The 17,606-nt window shown below is 47.9% G+C and overlaps 1 protein-coding gene across 1 annotated transcript; it reads right to left on the reverse strand.

The window, feature by feature from the left end:
• Positions 1-8,925: 8,925 nt before the first annotated feature.
• LOC128085345 (cytochrome P450 2K6-like) lies at positions 8,926-15,303 on the reverse strand. The gene is made up of 9 exons (XM_052692546.1): positions 14,940-15,303; positions 13,861-14,023; positions 13,538-13,687; positions 12,474-12,634; positions 11,646-11,819; positions 10,773-10,914; positions 10,427-10,611; positions 10,038-10,179; positions 8,926-9,759 (listed from the first exon to the last, which is right to left on the reverse strand). The coding sequence occupies exons 1-9, from the start codon at positions 15,117-15,119 to the stop codon at positions 9,572-9,574; spliced, it is 1,485 nt and encodes a 494-aa protein (XP_052548506.1). The 5' UTR covers positions 15,120-15,303; the 3' UTR covers positions 8,926-9,571.
• Positions 15,304-17,606: the final 2,303 nt, after the last annotated feature.

A 17,606-nucleotide genomic window follows, 5' to 3' on the forward strand; every position in this document is an offset into this window, starting at 1 on the left:
GAAGAAAGATGGCTGAAGCACAGTCAGTGGCTCACTGTCCTGTTGTAGATCAGTGGCACGTGTTGTCCTTCAGGGTTCAGTGCTGGGACTGATGCTCCTCCATATCTTGATCAGTGACATCAACAGTGAGATAGAGCATACTTTCAGCAGTTTGTGGATGATACCAAGCTGTGTGGTGCAGTCAGCACCCACAAAGGATGGGTTGCCATCCAGAGAGATCTAGATAGGCTGAGCAGTGGGCCCAGGTGAACCTCGTGAGGTTCAACTGTACCAAGTGCAAGGATTACACCTGGGTCCCATCAACCTCCAGTACTGTACAAGCTTTGGGATGAATAGATAGAGAACAGCCCTGCTGAAAATGACCGGTGGGCGTTGGCAGTCAGAAGCTGTACGTGACGCAGCAATGTGCCCTTGCAGCCCAGAAAGCCAACCGTATCCTGGGCTGCATCAAAACAAGCATGGCCAGCAGGGCAAGGAGCTGATCTGCAGTGAAACACTTGTACGTGTTGCCCAGCGGTGTCGTGCATTCCCTGTACTTGGAGACACCCCAGGTCAGGCTGCACGGCACTCTGAGCACCTGAAGGAGTCTGTGTGTGTCCTTGTTCACTGCAGGGGAGTGGGACCAGATGGCCTTTCAGGATCCCCTCCCATTCCAATGTTGCTGTGATTACTTATACCTGGCTGGGAGCATGGAAGAGGATCTAGAGCAAGATCTAGGTTCATCTCTCCCTGTTTGGCCCCGAGTCTGCTGCTGGCATTTGGAGTAAAGGCCAGGTCATTTTGTTTTCTTGGATGACACCCCAGAAAATGTTTAAAGCCTATGTCCAACTGTGTGCTAATTGGTGTGTTTCTTCTGTACCTCTGCAAAGCAGGTAAAAAGGTACTGTGAGCCTCGTTCCATCCACACACAGATAAGATGTAATTATTAACAATTGATAATACTGACTCTTAGGTTATGAAAAGACATGGTGATGCGGAGTTTTTTTTACTTACAGATGGTCAAGGGTTAGATCTGTGCAGAATTTCAGAACACGTACTCATCTGTTGATTTCACAACTTCCCATTGTGTCCCAAGCATTCTATGACTAACAGACAGATTGCTTGGTTTGTACTGGAGTTTAATTCATTATAGAAACACCAAGGTTGGAAAAGACCTTCAAGATCGATCTCAGTCTCATTTTGGAGCTAGTGTCGCAGTCTTGACATGCTTGGATGATGTCAGACAGCTGTATGGGCAGTCCCCATGCTTTAGCAGCTGCCCACATTGTCTTTAGTCCCGCATGCCGTAGCTTCTGATGTAACCAATGGGTGATGTTCTCAGATGGTGAATTCTCAATCCATCAAACTTGGGCCAGTGTGTCCACTTTGTCATTTCCCAGTTATTGTCGGGGTTGGTGACCAGAAACATGGTAGACATGTACAGTCCTGTGTTTAACAGCATTCCATATGTCTAACCACATGTCTTTGCCCCAGATCGGTTGGGCATGGATAGTCCATTCCTGGGTGGTCCACTGTGCAATCCAAAGAGTGAGCCCTTGGTACACAGCCCAACTATCTGAGCAGATATTCAGGATTCCATCATCGGGCTCCTTGGTTATAACCATCCACATGGCTCGTATTCCTGCCCATTGGCTGCTCTGGCCATCTCCCTCGTCAAACCGGACTGTTTCAGTGGAGGGATGGTACGCTATTGCTCTCCACTGGCTCGGGTTGCCCTTGCTGGACCCATCTGTGTACCAGGCATCTTCAGGGACAGGATATTTCCCCTCCTGAACGGGACTCTTCTCCGGTGGAGCAACCAGTATTTCTTTTGCTGCATCACTGTGATACGTCACTGGGCCTAGGATTTTCTGAACTTCTTTTAGTGGTGATGAAGACAGACTACTCCTTTGGCTGAGATAGGCGACCCGTCGTGCCACTGTTGGCTCCTCGGCAACCCCTGTCTTAGGAATGTGGGTCTGATGTTTTACCAACCCTGAATCGGCAAGGAGGTCATAACTATGATTTCAGCTGTTTGGGTTATCGGCTCTACCCTCTGTAATGTGGAGTAGGAAACCAATAACTGATTTTTCAATCATAGTGTATCTTTCTTCTGCTAAATGCCAGACCTGACACCAGCATCCAATTCTGGCATCTAAACAGAACTCTGAGATTGCTCCAGGCCACAGCCAAAGCCATCCTGAGTGACATGAATGTCCAACTTGGCTGGGAGGGTAGGATCAAATATACCCAGTGCCTGGGCTTGTTTAACTGCCAGTTTTGCCTGTTGAAAAGCAAAGTCCAGTTCCTTTCTCCCCAGTCCCATAGTTGCCCCTTTTGTGTAAGTCTGTATAGCAGCTGCCTAAATGAGGTATAAAGGTGTGCCAATATCCCAATGTACCTGAAAGCTCCTGCAGCTGCTTTGGTGTTGTAGGGACTGGGAAAGCCGGCACCTTATCTATTAGAGCTCTGGGTAGTACTTAGGTCCTTCCTGACCAAACTACCCTCAGGACCTTGCAGGCCTGGACCTTGCACCTTGTGAGGATTTGTAGCCCATCCTTTCTTACAGATAGGTAGTTAATGAATCTGCTGTCTGTCCTACCGCCTCCAGTGAGTCGGATGTCAACAGGAGATCTTCAGTATAACGATACAAGTTAACATTACTGGGTTTTCTCCAATTGCCAGGTCACGGGCCACTAGAATATGGTGAATGCACGTACTTCTGTGGCAGGACCTGAAAGGTCCACTGCCTGCCTCCCCGTGTAAACGCAAACTGATCTTGCGATTCTTCAGCAATTGGAATACTGAAGAACACACTTGCTAACTCTGGGACACAATGGTAGGATTTTATCTCCCTACATAGGGAGGGTTTGGTTCCTCTATCCAGGGAACTATGCGATAACAGAGCAGCCCGGCAGCTCTTGTGAGAGTAGCTGACTTGAAGTGTGAATTGCCAGGGCAATGGCTCTGCATCCATGCCCCCTGCCTTGAAAAAGCCTATGGGAGATGGAAAGGAGGAGTCGGGCTGTGAGCATCACGTGGGCTGTTTTAACGAAGAGAAACCGTAAGCCACCTATTTGCATGACTACACAGGGAGGTGGGGTGTTATCTCGCTGTGAAGAAAGTGAGTGGAGACTCAGACAGAAAGCATAAATGTCCATGCCACAGTTCAAGTCTCAGGCTGCAGAGGATGCCTGGCCCTGTCACCGCTACAGGAGGGCAACTTGTGTGAGGTGTGAGCAGGTGGGTGATCTGCTCAGCATGGTGGAAGAGCTAAAAGAGGCAGTAGAAAAGCTGAGAAGCATCTGGGACTGTGGGAAGGGGATCGATTGATGGAGTCACACTCTGCCCTCCCTACAGGAAGGGTGTGGAGGAGATGCTCTTCAAGCAGTGGTGGAAGAAGCAACCTCAAAGAGAGCGAGAGATGCAAACAAGTCCCTGTTCGAGGCATCAAGCCAACTGCCCCTCAACCTGTCCCACCTTCCCAGGTGCCCCTACATAACAGCTATGAGGCTCTGCAGCTGGAGAGGCTGGGGGATGTGGATGTCAGTGAAAGTCTATCCGTGCAGGAGAGGTTGCCCAAGGCTAGTCAGTCTGCACCCCATTTTGCTACAGCTTCAGTCAGGAAAAAAAGGAGGGCTGTTGTCATAGGGGACTTCCTTCTGAGGGCCCAATATGCTGCTGAGATCTGTCCCACAGGGAGGTAGGTGTGTTGCCTGCCTGGTGCCTGGACGAGAGAGTTTGCCAGGAAGATCCCTCGCCTGGTTAAGCCCTCTGATTATTATCCATTACTGGTTTTCCACATTGGAAATGAAGAGTGTCAACGGTTTATGGGCTGGTCCGGCCCAGTTCTGTGACCAGCAGGGCGGAGGGATCTGCGGATCCACGCCTCTGGAAAAGGGGAAGCAGGGGACCCCAAAATACTTGAAAACAACAGCACTAATCTGAGGTGGAACAAATGATTTTACTAAATATAGTATTAGTAAAATACAATGAGAGAGAGAGAGGGTCTGTTTGAATTGTATAGACCTCACCACAATGCTGGGGTGAGAAGTGCAGTCCAGTTGAGTGACTGAAGTACAGACGGCGAAGTGCAGATGGCGAAGCGCAGACAGCGAAGAGCAGGTGAAGAAGAAGAAATCAGGTGACCTTGCATGGAGTTACATCCCCTTGCTGACCGCAAAGCCTCCTGGGGAAATGTAGTTCTTCTCCGTCGGATGAACATTCGGCAGATATCAAACTGTGCATTACATGATGTTATGGTGTGGAATACTGATGACCAAAAATCATAAAACCATGACAAAGAGGTAGGCAAAAGAAGTTCTCAGGTGATCAAAAGGGACTTCAGGGCTCTGGAAGTCTTCTGAAGGGATCAGGAGTGCAGTCGATACGCTGGAAGAAAGGGAAGCCATCCAGAGGGACCTGGACACGTGCTTCCCATGCAAAGACTGTGGCAACCCCGACAGAGGGTCTGCTTAATAATGTGGCGGTTCAGGTCTCTGGCTGCCGGGAGTGCCTCAGCCTGCTGCTGCCGGGAGAGGATGGGAAGGATGCCACTTGTGTGCGCTGGACGAGCTGCTCCACCTGGTGGTGGAGCCTAGGGAGGAGGTAGGTAGACTGCGGACCATCAGAGAGTGTGAGCGAGAGATCGACTGGTGGAGTGACTCTCTGCGAGAAAGGCGCTGAGATTTCACTACCCAGACTGAAGGAACAATGGACCCTCTCTCTCATTGTAGTCAAACAGGGAGAGACAGCTTGAGAGAAGATGAGGAATGGCAGCAGGTCTCATCCCGGCGTCGCAGGCAACCCCCAATTTCCCGACCTACCTCGGTTCCCCTGGTCCCTCTCTGTAATAGGTATGAAGCCCTGAAACCAGAGGGAGTGGTGACTGATGATAACATGGGAGCACTGCCGCCATGCTTGCCTAAGGTGAGGCAGTCAGCTCCGCGTTTAAAGACTGCCTCCTCCAAGAAAGGAGAGTGGTAGTCGTAGGTGACTCTCTTCTGAGAGGAACAGAGGGTCCAATATGTCAGCCTGACCCTACCCGTAGGGAGGTGTGCTGCCTTCCTGCGGCCCGGGTCAGGGATATTTCTAGAAAACTCCCCAGCCTTATCCGCCCCCCTGATTATTACCCTCTATTGATAGTTCAGGCCGGCAGTGATGAGATCCCTGTTAGAAGCCTGAGGATTATAAAAAATGATTTTAGGAGACTGGGGAAGTTAGTTGATGGAGAGGGCATACAAGTAGTGTTTGCCAGTATTCCCTTGGTGGCAGGGACAAGCGCTGAGACGACCAGGAAAAGCCATCTTGTAAATGCATGGCTGAGAGGCTGGTGCAAGCGCAAAAATTTTGGGTTCTTTGATCATGGGGCGGTCTACTGGGCACCTGGCCTGAGGTCTGCTGATGGGAATTGCCTGTCTCCAAAAGGGAGACGGATACTTGCCCAGGAGCTGGCGGGACTTGTAGAGAGAGCTTTAAACTAGATAGGAAGGGGGAAGGGGATAAAGCCAGGCCTGCTAGAGAGCAGCCTGGGGAAGTGGTATTGGGATTAGGTGAGAGGCAAGGGGCTCAGCTGAGGTGCGTCTACACTAATGCACGCAGCATGGGCAACAAACAAGAAGAGTTGGAAGCCATTGTGCAGCAGGCAAATTATGACCTAGTTGCCATAACAGAAACATGGTGGGATTGCTCCCACGATTGGAGTGCTGCAATGGATGGCTACAAACTCTTCAGGAAAGATAGGCAAGGTAGGCGGGGTGGCGGTGTGGCTCTCTATTTTAGGAAATGCTTTTATGCTACTGAGATTATGACTGGGGACGATAATGTTGAATCCCTATGGGTAAAGATCAGAGGAAGGGCTGACAAGACAGGCACCCTCGTGGGCGTCTGTTATAGACCTCCAAATCAGGATGAAGAGACAGACGAGGTATTCTGTAAGCAGCTGGCACAAGCTGCACAGTCGCCTGCCCTTGTCCTCATGGGGGACTTTAACTTCCCTGATATATGCTGGGAGTACAGCATAGCACAGAGGAAGCAGTCTAGGAGGTTTCTGGAATGCGTAGAGGACAACTTCCTGATACAGCTGGTCAGAGAGCCCACGAGAGGAACTGCCCCACTAGACCTGCTGTTCACAAACAGGGAAGGTTTGGTGGGAGATGTGGAGGTTGGAGGCTGTCTTGGACAGAGTGACCATGAAATGATAGACTTCTTGATTCATGGTGGAGCCTGGAGGGGGAATAGTAAAATTGCTACCTTGGACTTCAGGAGGGCAGACTTTGAATTGTTCAAGGGACTAATAGGGGGAGTCCCCTGGCATTCAGTCTTAGGGAGTAAAGGGGTCCAAGAGAGCTGGTTGCTCTTCAAGAAGTCTTAAGGGCGCAGGAGCAGGCAGTCCCCCTGAGCTGCAAAATGAGCCGGCGGGGAAGAAGACCGGCGTGGATGAATAGGGAGCTATTCCTGAGGCTCCGGGAGAAAAAGAGAATCTACCGCTTGTGGAAAGAGGGACAGGCCACTCAGAATGAATATAAGGAAGTTGTTAGGATGTGTAGAGGTGAAATCAGAAAGGCAAAAGCCCAGCTTGAATTTAACCTAGCCACTGGGGTGAAAAGGAATAAAAAACTCTTTTATAAATACTTTAACAGTAAGAGGAGGACAAAGGAGAATATCCACTCTTTGCTGGATGAGGCTGGGAATGTGACCACTGAGGATAAGGAAAAGGCAGAGGTTCTGAATGCCTTCTTCACGTCTGTCTTTAAAAGTCAGACCAGTTATCCTCAGGATACTCCTCTCTCTGACCTGGTAATCTCGGCTGGGGAGCACACTAACCCCCCTGTGATTCTGAAAGAAACAGTCAGAGACCTACTGCTCCAGCTGGACTGTCACAAGTCGATGGGGCCAGATGAGATCCACCAGAGAGTGCTGAGGGAACTGGCGGAGGTGAGAGCCGAGCCGCTTTCCATCAACTGTCAGCACTCCTTGTTGACTGGTGAGGTCCCAGAAGACTGGAGGCTTGCCGATGTGACTCCCATTTATAAGAAAGGTCGTAAGGAGGATCCGGGGAACTACAGGCCTGTTAGCCTGACCTCGGTGCCAGGGAAGGTTATGGAGCAGATTGTCTTGAGGGAGATCATGCGGCATGTGCGGGGTGACCGGGGGATCAGGCCTAGCCAGCATGGGTTCATGAAGGGCAGGTCCTGTTTGACCAACCTGATCTCCTTCTATGATCTAGTGACCCATCTGGTGGATGAGGGAAAGGCTGTTGATGTGCTCTACCTAGACTTCAGCAAAGCCTTTGACACTGTCTCCCACAGCATTCTCCTGCAGAAGCTGGCAGCCAGAGGCTTGGATGGATGCACTCTCGGCTGGGTGAGGAGCTGGCTGGAGCGCCGGGCACAGAGAGTGGTGGTGAATGGAGTCAAATCCAGCTGGCGACCGGTCGTGAGTGGTGTTCCCCAGGGGTCGGTGCTGGGGCCTGTCCTCTTCAATATCTTGATTGATGACCTCGATGAGGGCATCGAGTGCACCCTCAGTAAATTTGCAGATGACACCAAATTGGCTGTAAGTGTGGATCTGCCTGGGGGAAGCGAGGCCCTGCAGAGGGACCTGGACAGGCTGGAGAGCTGGGCTGAAGCCCATGGGATGAGTTTCAACAAGGCCAAATGCCGGGTCCTGCACTTCGGCCACAACAACCCCAGGCGACACTACAGGCTTGGGGCGGTGTGGCTGGAGGACGGCGTAGAGGAAATGGACCTGGGGGTATTGATTGATGCTCGGCTGAACATGAGCCGACAGTGTGCCCAGGTGGCCAAGAAGGCCAATGGCATCCTGGCCTGCATCAGAAACAGTGTTGCAAGCAGGAGCAGAGAGGTGATTGTTCCCCTGTATTCAGCACTGGTGAGGCCGCACCTCCAGTACTGTGTCCAGTTTTGGGCCCCTCACTGCAAGAAAGATATTGAGGCCCTGGAACGTGTTCAAAGGAGGGCAACAAAGCTGGTGAGGGGTCTGGAACACAGGGCTGATGAGGAGAGGCTGAAGGAGCTGGGAATGTTCAGCCTGGAGAAGAGGAGGCTCCGGGGAGACCTCATTGCTCTCTATGACTGCCTGAAGGGAGGTTGTAGTGAGCTGGGGGTCGGCCTCTTCTCTCGTGTCATCAGTGATAGGACCAGGGGGAATGGTTTCAAGCTACGGCAGGGGAGATTCAGGCTGGACATGAGGAAGTATTACTTTTCAGAAAGGGTGGTCAGGCACTGGAATGGATGCCCAGGGAGGTGGTGGAGTCACCGAGCCTGGGGGTGTTCAAGGAAAGGCTGGATGTTGTGTTGAGGGACATGGTTTAGTAGGAGCTATTGGGAATAGGTGAACGGTTGGACTGGGTGAGCTTTTAGGTCTTTTCCAACCTTGGTGATTCTATGATTCTATGATTCTATGACACGCTGGAGAAGAGCGCCCATGAAAACCTAATGAGGTTTCAATAAGGCCAAGTGCAGGGTGCTGCACTGGAGTCGGGGCAACCCCAGGTATATAAAAACTGGGGGGAGAACTCCTTGAGAGCAGCCCTGCGGAGAAGGACTTGGGGGTCCTGATGGACGAGGAGCTGGACATGAGCCAGCTGTGATTCTGTATGAGCCAGATGTGATTCTATAACAGCACTTCACTGGCTCATGTGGAGTTTGTGTCCACCAGGACCCTCAGGACCTTTTCTGTCAAGCTGCTTTTCAGCTGGATGATTCCCTGCATAGAGGGAGCCATTAGAACCATAGAATCAGAATCACAGAACCGAAAGGTTGGAAACGACCTGCAAGATCTCCTGGTCCAACTGGTGCCATGGAAGCACTGGCTTGCCCAGTTCCTACTGGAAGTACTGCCCTGATTTGTTCTCAACACAGAGTTTCCATTTCAGGTGCAAAACTGTTCAGTTTTGAAGAGAACAGTTTTGAAGAGACAGTCTGATTTGACATGGAGAATTTATTGTTTTCCTGGGTTTTTTTAATTTTTATTAGCACATATATTATTCCATAGAAAATTAAAATAATTTCAATGTCTAGATGGCATGCAGTCCTCTATGAGTCCTCTGTGTGACTGCACCAAAGTTCTGCAGCAGTGAACATCTTACACTCATCTCACGTTGAACTGTTCAGTGACATTTCTATGTGTGTCTTTGCATACAGTCAGGGCAGTGGTGTGGGGACAAAATGTGCAATGGACCATTTCACTGGGCAGCTGAGTGCAGCTGTGCTGGAGGAGGAAGGTGAAAGTCCCCGTGTGCGTACGTGACATGTGTGCAACACCCCATGAGCTCTGGCCACAGAGTCAGCACAGTCTGGTCCCAGGCTCTTTCCTTGAGGGGAACATGCAGAATGGACTCATTGGTCCTCACAGGGACCATCAATTTCTCATTCAGAGAGTGGCAGAAGGTCAGGACTGCGAACTTTTGGAATGGTGGGTGACACACCTCTTGCTACGAGTCAAGGTGTGCCTGGGCAAGAAATCACCTACCAGCTTCAGAAGTACCAGACTTCCGTGGTGGGAATAGAGGTGAGCTACGATATTTCATCTGAGTGTCCCAGGAAAAGAAGGCAGCTGATAAAAGTCCCTAGGAACGTGACACTGCACAGACCTCATGAGTGACTGGGGCAACGACAAACCTAGTGGTGGCAGAGAGATCCAGGTCTGAGGGGGAAACTCCAGGAGGAGGCTGGAAGGTGAACCTCTGCAGAAGGCGTGTGAAGAAAAGGAAGAGCTCCATTTTGGCAAGAGTCTCACCAGCACAGATCCTCCGCCCTGCAAAGAAATGCAGAATGGTCTGTAAGAGTCAATGGGAGCTGTGCTTTTTTTCTTTTCATTCCTTTTTTGTTTTTCAGTTGTGAGGGGCTTTATGTCATAGGGGAGTGAATTCAGCGTCTGAGTCCATGGGTAAAGCTGGGCTATTCAAGTTAGCAGATGTAGGTGGAGAGAGAAGGAGAGGTAACAGCTAGGAAGAGTGTGGCATATCAGCTTCTGTGAGAAAGAGAGAATTGCAGATGCCCAGTTCAGAGCCCAAAGAGCAGAATAGAACATACCTGCTGAAAAAGGCATGAAAGCATCCTTCTTTACAAACTTCCCCTCCGAGTTGAGGAAATGCTCAGGGTAGAAGGAGCATGGTTTCTCCCACTGGGTTTTGTCTTGCAGGACAGAGTTGAGCAAGGGGATGACGTAGGTTCCCTGCAAACCAAGGTAGAGCAGTGATTGCACTAACAGTGGTGTTGCTGGGAGCAGTGGTGAATGCTGGACTGAAGAAATATAACATATGAACAAATGATCATGTTATCACATGAACAGGGTAGCTGCTGCTGAAGTAGCTGTGAGCACCTTGCAGTGAGTGAGCATCCCTGGATGCAAGGCAGTCTGGAAAGGAAGAGGTGTCCCATTGGAGAGAGAGGGAAGGAAAGAAGTGCTGCCGGTGTGTTACCTTGGGAATGAAATGGCCTTTGATAGTGACATCCATGGTCGTCTCATGAGGCAAGTTCAACGGCAGGATATTAGCAAACCTCTGAATCTCATGCACAACAGCATCTGTGTATGGCATTTTAGTTCGGTGCTCGGTTCTTGGGAGGTTTGACCCGATCACTTGATCTATCTCTTCCTGGACTTTTTCTGAAAAGAGCACATGGATCATACATGCGTTGTTCAACTCTCTCTTTCCTCTGCGAGGAATACTGGGATAAGGAGAACTGGCTTTTTATTCAGCCCTGCTTTGGTTCAGGGCAAGGTGACCTGAGGAGAAGAAAGCCACTGAGCGCCCAGTTTCCACTTACTCTGAATTTCAGGGTATTTCATCATGAGCAGAAGGCCCCAGCGCAAAGTGGTGGCTGTGGTATCCATGCCAGCTATGAACAGATTTCTCACGACCTCACTTAAGTTGGCATCATCAAAAAATTTATTGTCCTTTGCATTCTCCTGGAAAAATAACACAATAATTCAATCATCTGGTTAAATAGTCAAGAAGCACTGTTTTAATTTTGGAAAACAGTGGAAAAAGTTCATAGACAAATGTCAGGGAGGAATTAAAAGTGTGAAGGAAGACGAAGTTTTGAGACAATGCCTTCAGAAGTCTGTATTAAACTGAGTCTTGAAATACTGAGTGCTTGGAGTGACTGGGCTGCCCAGAGGAACACACAGTCAAGTCAGCAAGGCTTATTTCAGTGTTAACAAGAATACTTTGAAGTACGGGGAGCACTCACAGGGTTTATCCAAGTGAGGAAGACAAGCTTTCTCTCCCCTGGGCCATGGAGCAGAGCATATCAAAGAATGCATGCATCCATTGAATGAACAATCAATGAACATACAGATGGTATAGTACATCCAGGAGTTTGTCTGATGTAATTAGGATAATGGAGTAAGGAAACGAAGACACACACCCAATCCTGGGCTTGCATAAAAAACTCCAGTGGAGTGTGTCTCCAGAAGATATGCTCCCCCTGGCAGTGAGTTCTTAAATGGGTCTAGGAGGGGTAGAGACAGGCTCCTCCCCTTCCTGCAGCAGAGGTGAATTGCCTTCACCTGTGCTCCCATGGATGACTTGGTGCTTGCCTCAGGTGATCAATCAGAGGTTCAGGCTGTGATACAGCAGCCCCATACAATTGAAAGGGAAGCAAGGTGAAATGAGGAGGCTGCTGGCATTCTGTTACCTCTTTTTGTCTGACAAGACAAGCATCAATGAAGCTCCTCTGGTCATTTCTGTCCAGGACTTTGAGATACTTTGTGAAAGTGTTCTTGATAAAATTGTTGACTTCTTTTACATTCTCAATAAATTTTTGGGGGGCCTTCAGGAAGAATCCAAGGATGGGGAACATATTGTACAGCTGTAAGATGCACAGAGGCAGAAGAAGAAAAAGCAGCTACTAAGTAGGTGTACCACTATTCAACAGTGCTTATCAACAAAACCCCGCACAGAAAATATTATATAGCCTTATAATCTTGTCACAAAGCACTCTTCACCCATCTCTTCCCCACCCAACTAAGTAAAATTGATAAAATTTACTCTCTCTAATATCTAAATCACACTAGCTGATGGCCTAGAAAACCCATATTTATGTGTATGCCTTAGACATAATTTCCTACCTCTCCACTCTTAGATTTCTCATCCCTCCCTCTCCAGCTTGGTTGGAGTTGGGTGTCTCAAGAGATGTTTACAATTTAAGAGACAGTTGCAGATATTTCCACAGTTTTGACACTGTTCTTTGTATGGGAGATAGGAAATGAAGGGCAACTTCTATCACCTGGGAACACTTTCCTTTTTTTGTGTAGCATGCTCTACAATTCTTCTTCATGAATTTAAGTTACACTCGCCCAGACTAAGAGAAACCCGTATGTAGTACCAAAGGTCTGTTTCCTGCCACTTCAGGATGCATTTGTCACATACAGAGAGATGAATGTCAGTGATCGGGGGTAGATGCACTGTTATCACTCTGTGTTGAGCATGATTTTGAAGAGAAACATTCAACCAGATCAATTACCGACACTGATGGACTTCCAAAAAGCTTCATATTTTCATTTATCAGTGACACAAGCCTTTTGAATATGGGGTCTTCGTAGTCAAACCGCTTTCCAAGCAATACAGACACAATGACATTAGCAACAGCAGAATTCATCAGCTCAGTCATCTCAAGGGGCTTCCCTAGCAAAGGAAAAGATGATGCAAACAACACAATCAATGGTTATTGCCATCAATTAAAATGCCACGATAGCGGGTAGAGCCCCATTGAAGTCAGGGAAATGATAGGCAGAGAGTTGGCTTGTAAGAAAGATGGAGGGAGATTCTGTAAAAGGGGATGTAGTGATAGGACAAGAAGTAGTGTTTTAACATGGAAACAGGGTAGTAGACATAAAGAAGGGATTCTTCACAATGAGGCTGATGAGGCAGCGGAGCAGGACGCCTGGAGAAGTTGTGGGTGCCATCACTGGAGGAACTCGAGGCCAGGCTGGTTGGAGGTTCTGAGCAACCTGATCTAGTGGAAGGTTTTCCTACATTTCCCAGGGAACCTGGACTAGATCGTCTGTAGAGGTTCCTTCCAACCCAGGCCACTCCATCAGTCTGTGATTCCATTCTAAGTGCTGCTGTTGGTAACTAACCTAGTGACAAATAGCCCTGGATGATGCTGGAGAAATGTATAAAGGAATCTTCTGTCTTCTACTGGAAGGTGCTTTCCAGACATATGACTCGACGGGCAATCCATTTTTCAGTCTAGATATGTGCAAACCTGCAATTGCTTTCTACTTTTCTCCCGAGTCCAAGTCTGTCCTTTATGGTGCTACACGTGGCATAATAAGGCCTTTTCCTCAACTGGACTTTTTTGAATTGAACTCTGTGTTTGCCTTCGAGTGCTTCAATAAAAGTTTTCATTTACACACCAGGCAATTGCCAGGTAGAGGTACAAGGAGACAGACACAACTCATGTGTACTCATCACAGCACTGATAGTGGAGAATGATGTATCTCTTCTTCCTTCATCCTTTGGTATTCCTGAAAATGCTTTCAGAGAAAAGTCAGGTACATGCTATCAAATTAAGAATCTCCCTACCTTTCTGTGACTCAATTACGTCTGCCAGGTATCCGTACTCTTCTACAACATGATCTTCTATGGCCTTCTTTCCCATCCCAAAGTCTCGTAAGGTTGTAAGAGTAAATCTTCGCATCACTTTCCAGTTTTCTCCACGAGAAAATACAACTCCTGAAATGGAAGATTAAAACACATACACAACAGTTTAAGCCAAGAGTCTTCATGCACTCTGTGATGGTTTCACACTGATGGACTGCTGAGGTTCATCAGGTTCATCATGCTTCCCTTTCACCTGCGCCTCTTGAAAAGGACGGGGACAGAAAATATGAGAACGGCCCACTCACCTTTTCCTTTTGCTGTTTCTTCTACGATTTGTATTTTAGGCCTCCCAGCAAATGCATCTGCATGATTCACCAAAGCTTCCTTCACTGTGTCATATCCTGACAGCACCACCACTTTCCTCAGTCCCAGCTGAACTGTGAAGACTGGACCATACGTTTCAGAAAACTAGTAGAATGAAAAGAAAGAGGCAGAGGATGATGTTCAGCAAAGCAAAAAGCACTTGTTATTCAGCAGGTTCAATGTTCTTGTTCCCACATGGCACTGGCTTTGCATTTGCTGTCCAAAGTGTTGGGAATTCATGCTGCATGTGTTGGAGCTTCTGTGATTTAAAAGAATCACGAGAGGATCTGTAATCCTTAATTGGGTATTTGAATAAAAGATTTTCAGAGGGCCTAATAATGTCCACGACACTGATTCTGTCACTCATTGGAAATGCATAGCTAACCAAAATGAGATTGATTTCCAAGCTGGTAATACATCAAGGCACGGGAACTGCCAGAAACCCTTATGTTTGCTGTTCATGGCTTTGAGGGATAGCTCAGCAAGGGATGCGCAAATCCTGAAATATCTGACTGCTAAACACGATCATCCCAAGAGCCCTGACTTTCCTGCTACAAGGTACGAAAGAATAAGCAGTGAGGTTTTTTTCCTAGTTTGCTCTGGGAAACCAGAAAGTTTTCCCATCAAGAGAGAGGATCAAAAGTTTGTTTGCCAGTTTCCCAATGACTGAGTCCAGCAAACAGCTTTCAAAAAGCTCTGGTCCCTTCCCTAGCTGTTTCTGCAGTCCCTGGTGAAGTTTCTGTAATTATGAGAGATCCGGGATCCCTCTCTTGTTGTTACCCTTGCCTGAAGAGTGCTAACATTTCCTCTGTTCCACAGAATTAGCTCAGTTCCCTCAATAGCGTGATTGGAAGCCAATTGCTCTGCACTACACAGTATCACACAGTAGGGAGAGAAGCCACTGCAAAGAATAATACTGTTGTCTTTGCAATTTCCATGCCTTGAGATCTCTGTATCCCTTTCAAGAAGTCAGTGACAGACTTGGAGTGAGAGCTCTAAGGAAAGGAACAACAGAAGTTACCTGTAGCATTGTCTGGCCAAGTTTCTTTAGGTCCATCATGTGCAGATTTCCAATGATGGGTAAAGGCTGCGGTCCTGGGGGGAATTTCACTTGGCTCCTCCAGAAACGTGGTGTTTTCAAACTCAGCAGGAGAATTAGGATGAACAGTAAGCCCACAGGAACAAGGCTGGCCCAATCCATTGCCTTTCAGCAAAAGCTGAACTGAAGAGATGATAATTCAAGCAAGCTCCTACCTGAAGCTCTTTCAAGCAATAATGGCACTTCTGCACCAAGAGGTGTAGAAGTTGAGGGATGAGCTCCACTTCTCAGAAATGTTGGAAGTGACAACTCTCCTCAATTTTACCCTCATAAAATACCTACTGGGCAGTACCAAAATACACAAATTTTATGCTCTCCTAGTAATTGTTTAACGAGTTATCTGTCAATTAGTGTTTCACACTGGTAGAGATATCTGGTGGCATAAATGTAGCAAGGGCAACTCAAATTCTGCCTTGACCTTTGAAATTGAAATCAGTCAAACACAGGAGGCACTAAAGAAGCGTGTGTGCCAAAGAGATGCAAGGGTCATTTGTTTCATTTAAATGCTCTGTTCTTTAAAACAATCTTCTTTATAACTCCCAAACTTTCCTCAGGCAACTTAACCCAAGGATCACTACTTCTTATCATCATAAAATTATATTCACAACTTTTGATACATCCACTGGTTCTTGTTCTCACTCCAATTTTGCCTCTTTGTTTCCAGTCTCATTCCACTTCCTTCACCCCTATTCTTACCTATTTCTGTCCTTCCTCAGGTAGGTTAGAAACCTAAATCCTTCTTGTCATGCTGAAGTCAGTGAGCTCAGTTCTTGGAGGCCTTTACTCTGACACTATCTGATCTGCCTTTGCACAGCTTGATGTCGATAGCCAAGGAAGAGATAAGACTGCCAAGTGAGGGACAAAACCTGCAGGACCTAGAATAGACAGAAATCTCTTAGTCTCAACATCCAGTTTTGGTGTGTGCTCTGTCGCTGAGTGAGTGGTGCATCCACTGCAGAAAAGCAAAGGTACTTGGGTTTCTAAGCTCAAGAGAGCCACAGCAAACTTTCTTTTAGAGGTAGGAGGAGAAAGAAATTCAGACTTGAGCTGTGTTACTTACTTTTGTCATCTGACAGTTTCAAGAAGAATAAGAGAGAAGAGACTGTAGGATTATGTCTGGGTTGAAAGCCATGCCTGGGGAATATGGTTACTGAAGAAAGATGGCTGAAGCACAGTCAGTGGCTCACTGTCCTGTTGTAGATCAGTGGCACGTGTTGTCCTTCAGGGTTCAGTGCTGGGACTGATGCTCCTCCATATCTTCATCAGTGACATCAACAGTGAGATAGAGCATACTTTCAGCCGTTTGTGGACGATACCAAGCTGTGTGGTGCAGTCAGCACCCACAGAGGATGGGTTGCCATCCAGAGAGATCTAGATAGGCTGAGCAGTGGGCCCAGGTGAACCTCGTGAGGTTCAACTGTACCAAGTGCAAGGATTACACCTGGGTCCCATCAACCTCCAGTACTGTACAAGCTTTGGGATGAATAGATAGAGAACAGCCCTGCTGAAAATGACCGGTGGGCGTTGGCAGTCAGAAGCTGTACGTGATGCAGCAATGTGCCCTTGCAGCCCAGAAAGCCAACCGTATCCTGGGCTGCATCAAAACAAGCATGGCCAGCAGGGCAAGGAGCTGATGTGCAGTGAAACACTTGTACGTGTTGCCCAGCGGTGTCGTGCATTCCCTGTACTTGGAGACACCCCAGGTCAGGCTGCACGGCACTCTGAGCACCTGAAGGAGCTATGTGTGTCCTTGTTCACTGCAGGGGAGTGGGACCAGATGGCCTTTCAGGATCCCCTCCCATTCCAATGTTGCTGTGATTACTTATACCTGGCTGGGAGCATGGAAGAGGATCTAGAGCAAGATCTAGGTTCATCTCTCCCTGTTTGGCCCCGAGTCTGCTGCTGGCATTTGGAGTAAAGGCCAGGTCATTTTGTTTTCTTGGATGACACCCCAGAAAATGTTTAAAGCCTATGTCCAACTATGTGCTAATTGGTGTGTTTCTTCTGTACCTCTGCAAAGCAGGTAAAAAGGTACTGTGAGCATCGTTCCATCCACACACAGATAAGATGTAATTATTAACAATTGATAATACTGACTCTTAGGTTATGAAAAGAAATGGTGATGCGGAGTTTTTTTACTTACAGATGGTCAAGGGTTAGATCTGTGCAGAATTTCAGAACATGTACAGAATTTGCTTGCATACACAGGACTTGACAGGCTATTGGAAGGATGCTGTGGGACTGGATTTGTCTCCAGAAATGCACTAGGAGAAGTAAATAAACCCCCAAATTCCACTGTCCTTGCCTTCTCAGCCTTGCTGGTTCCTTCCAGTAAGTCTCTGGCTTCTGCAGTGCCAGCAGATGGTGAGTGAGCTGAGTAGCATGTGTTCATTACAGATAAGGGTGATGGGCTACGAATAGCTTTTCCCTGCAGGATACATCCCCCCACTCATAACTGTGACATGAAGTTCAACACAGGTGACCTTTATCAATATTGTTGATGTTATGCTTTGCTTCCTCCATGCTAATGAAAGTTCGTTGGTTCTTCTTCCATCATCTTGATGTTTTCAGGGTGTAGGGGAACACTCA

Source organism: Tympanuchus pallidicinctus, unplaced genomic scaffold (assembly GCF_026119805.1).
Source record: "Tympanuchus pallidicinctus isolate F22 unplaced genomic scaffold, pur_lepc_1.0 scaffold1, whole genome shotgun sequence".
In the NCBI taxonomy this organism is placed as follows: Eukaryota; Metazoa; Chordata; class Aves; order Galliformes; family Phasianidae; genus Tympanuchus; species Tympanuchus pallidicinctus.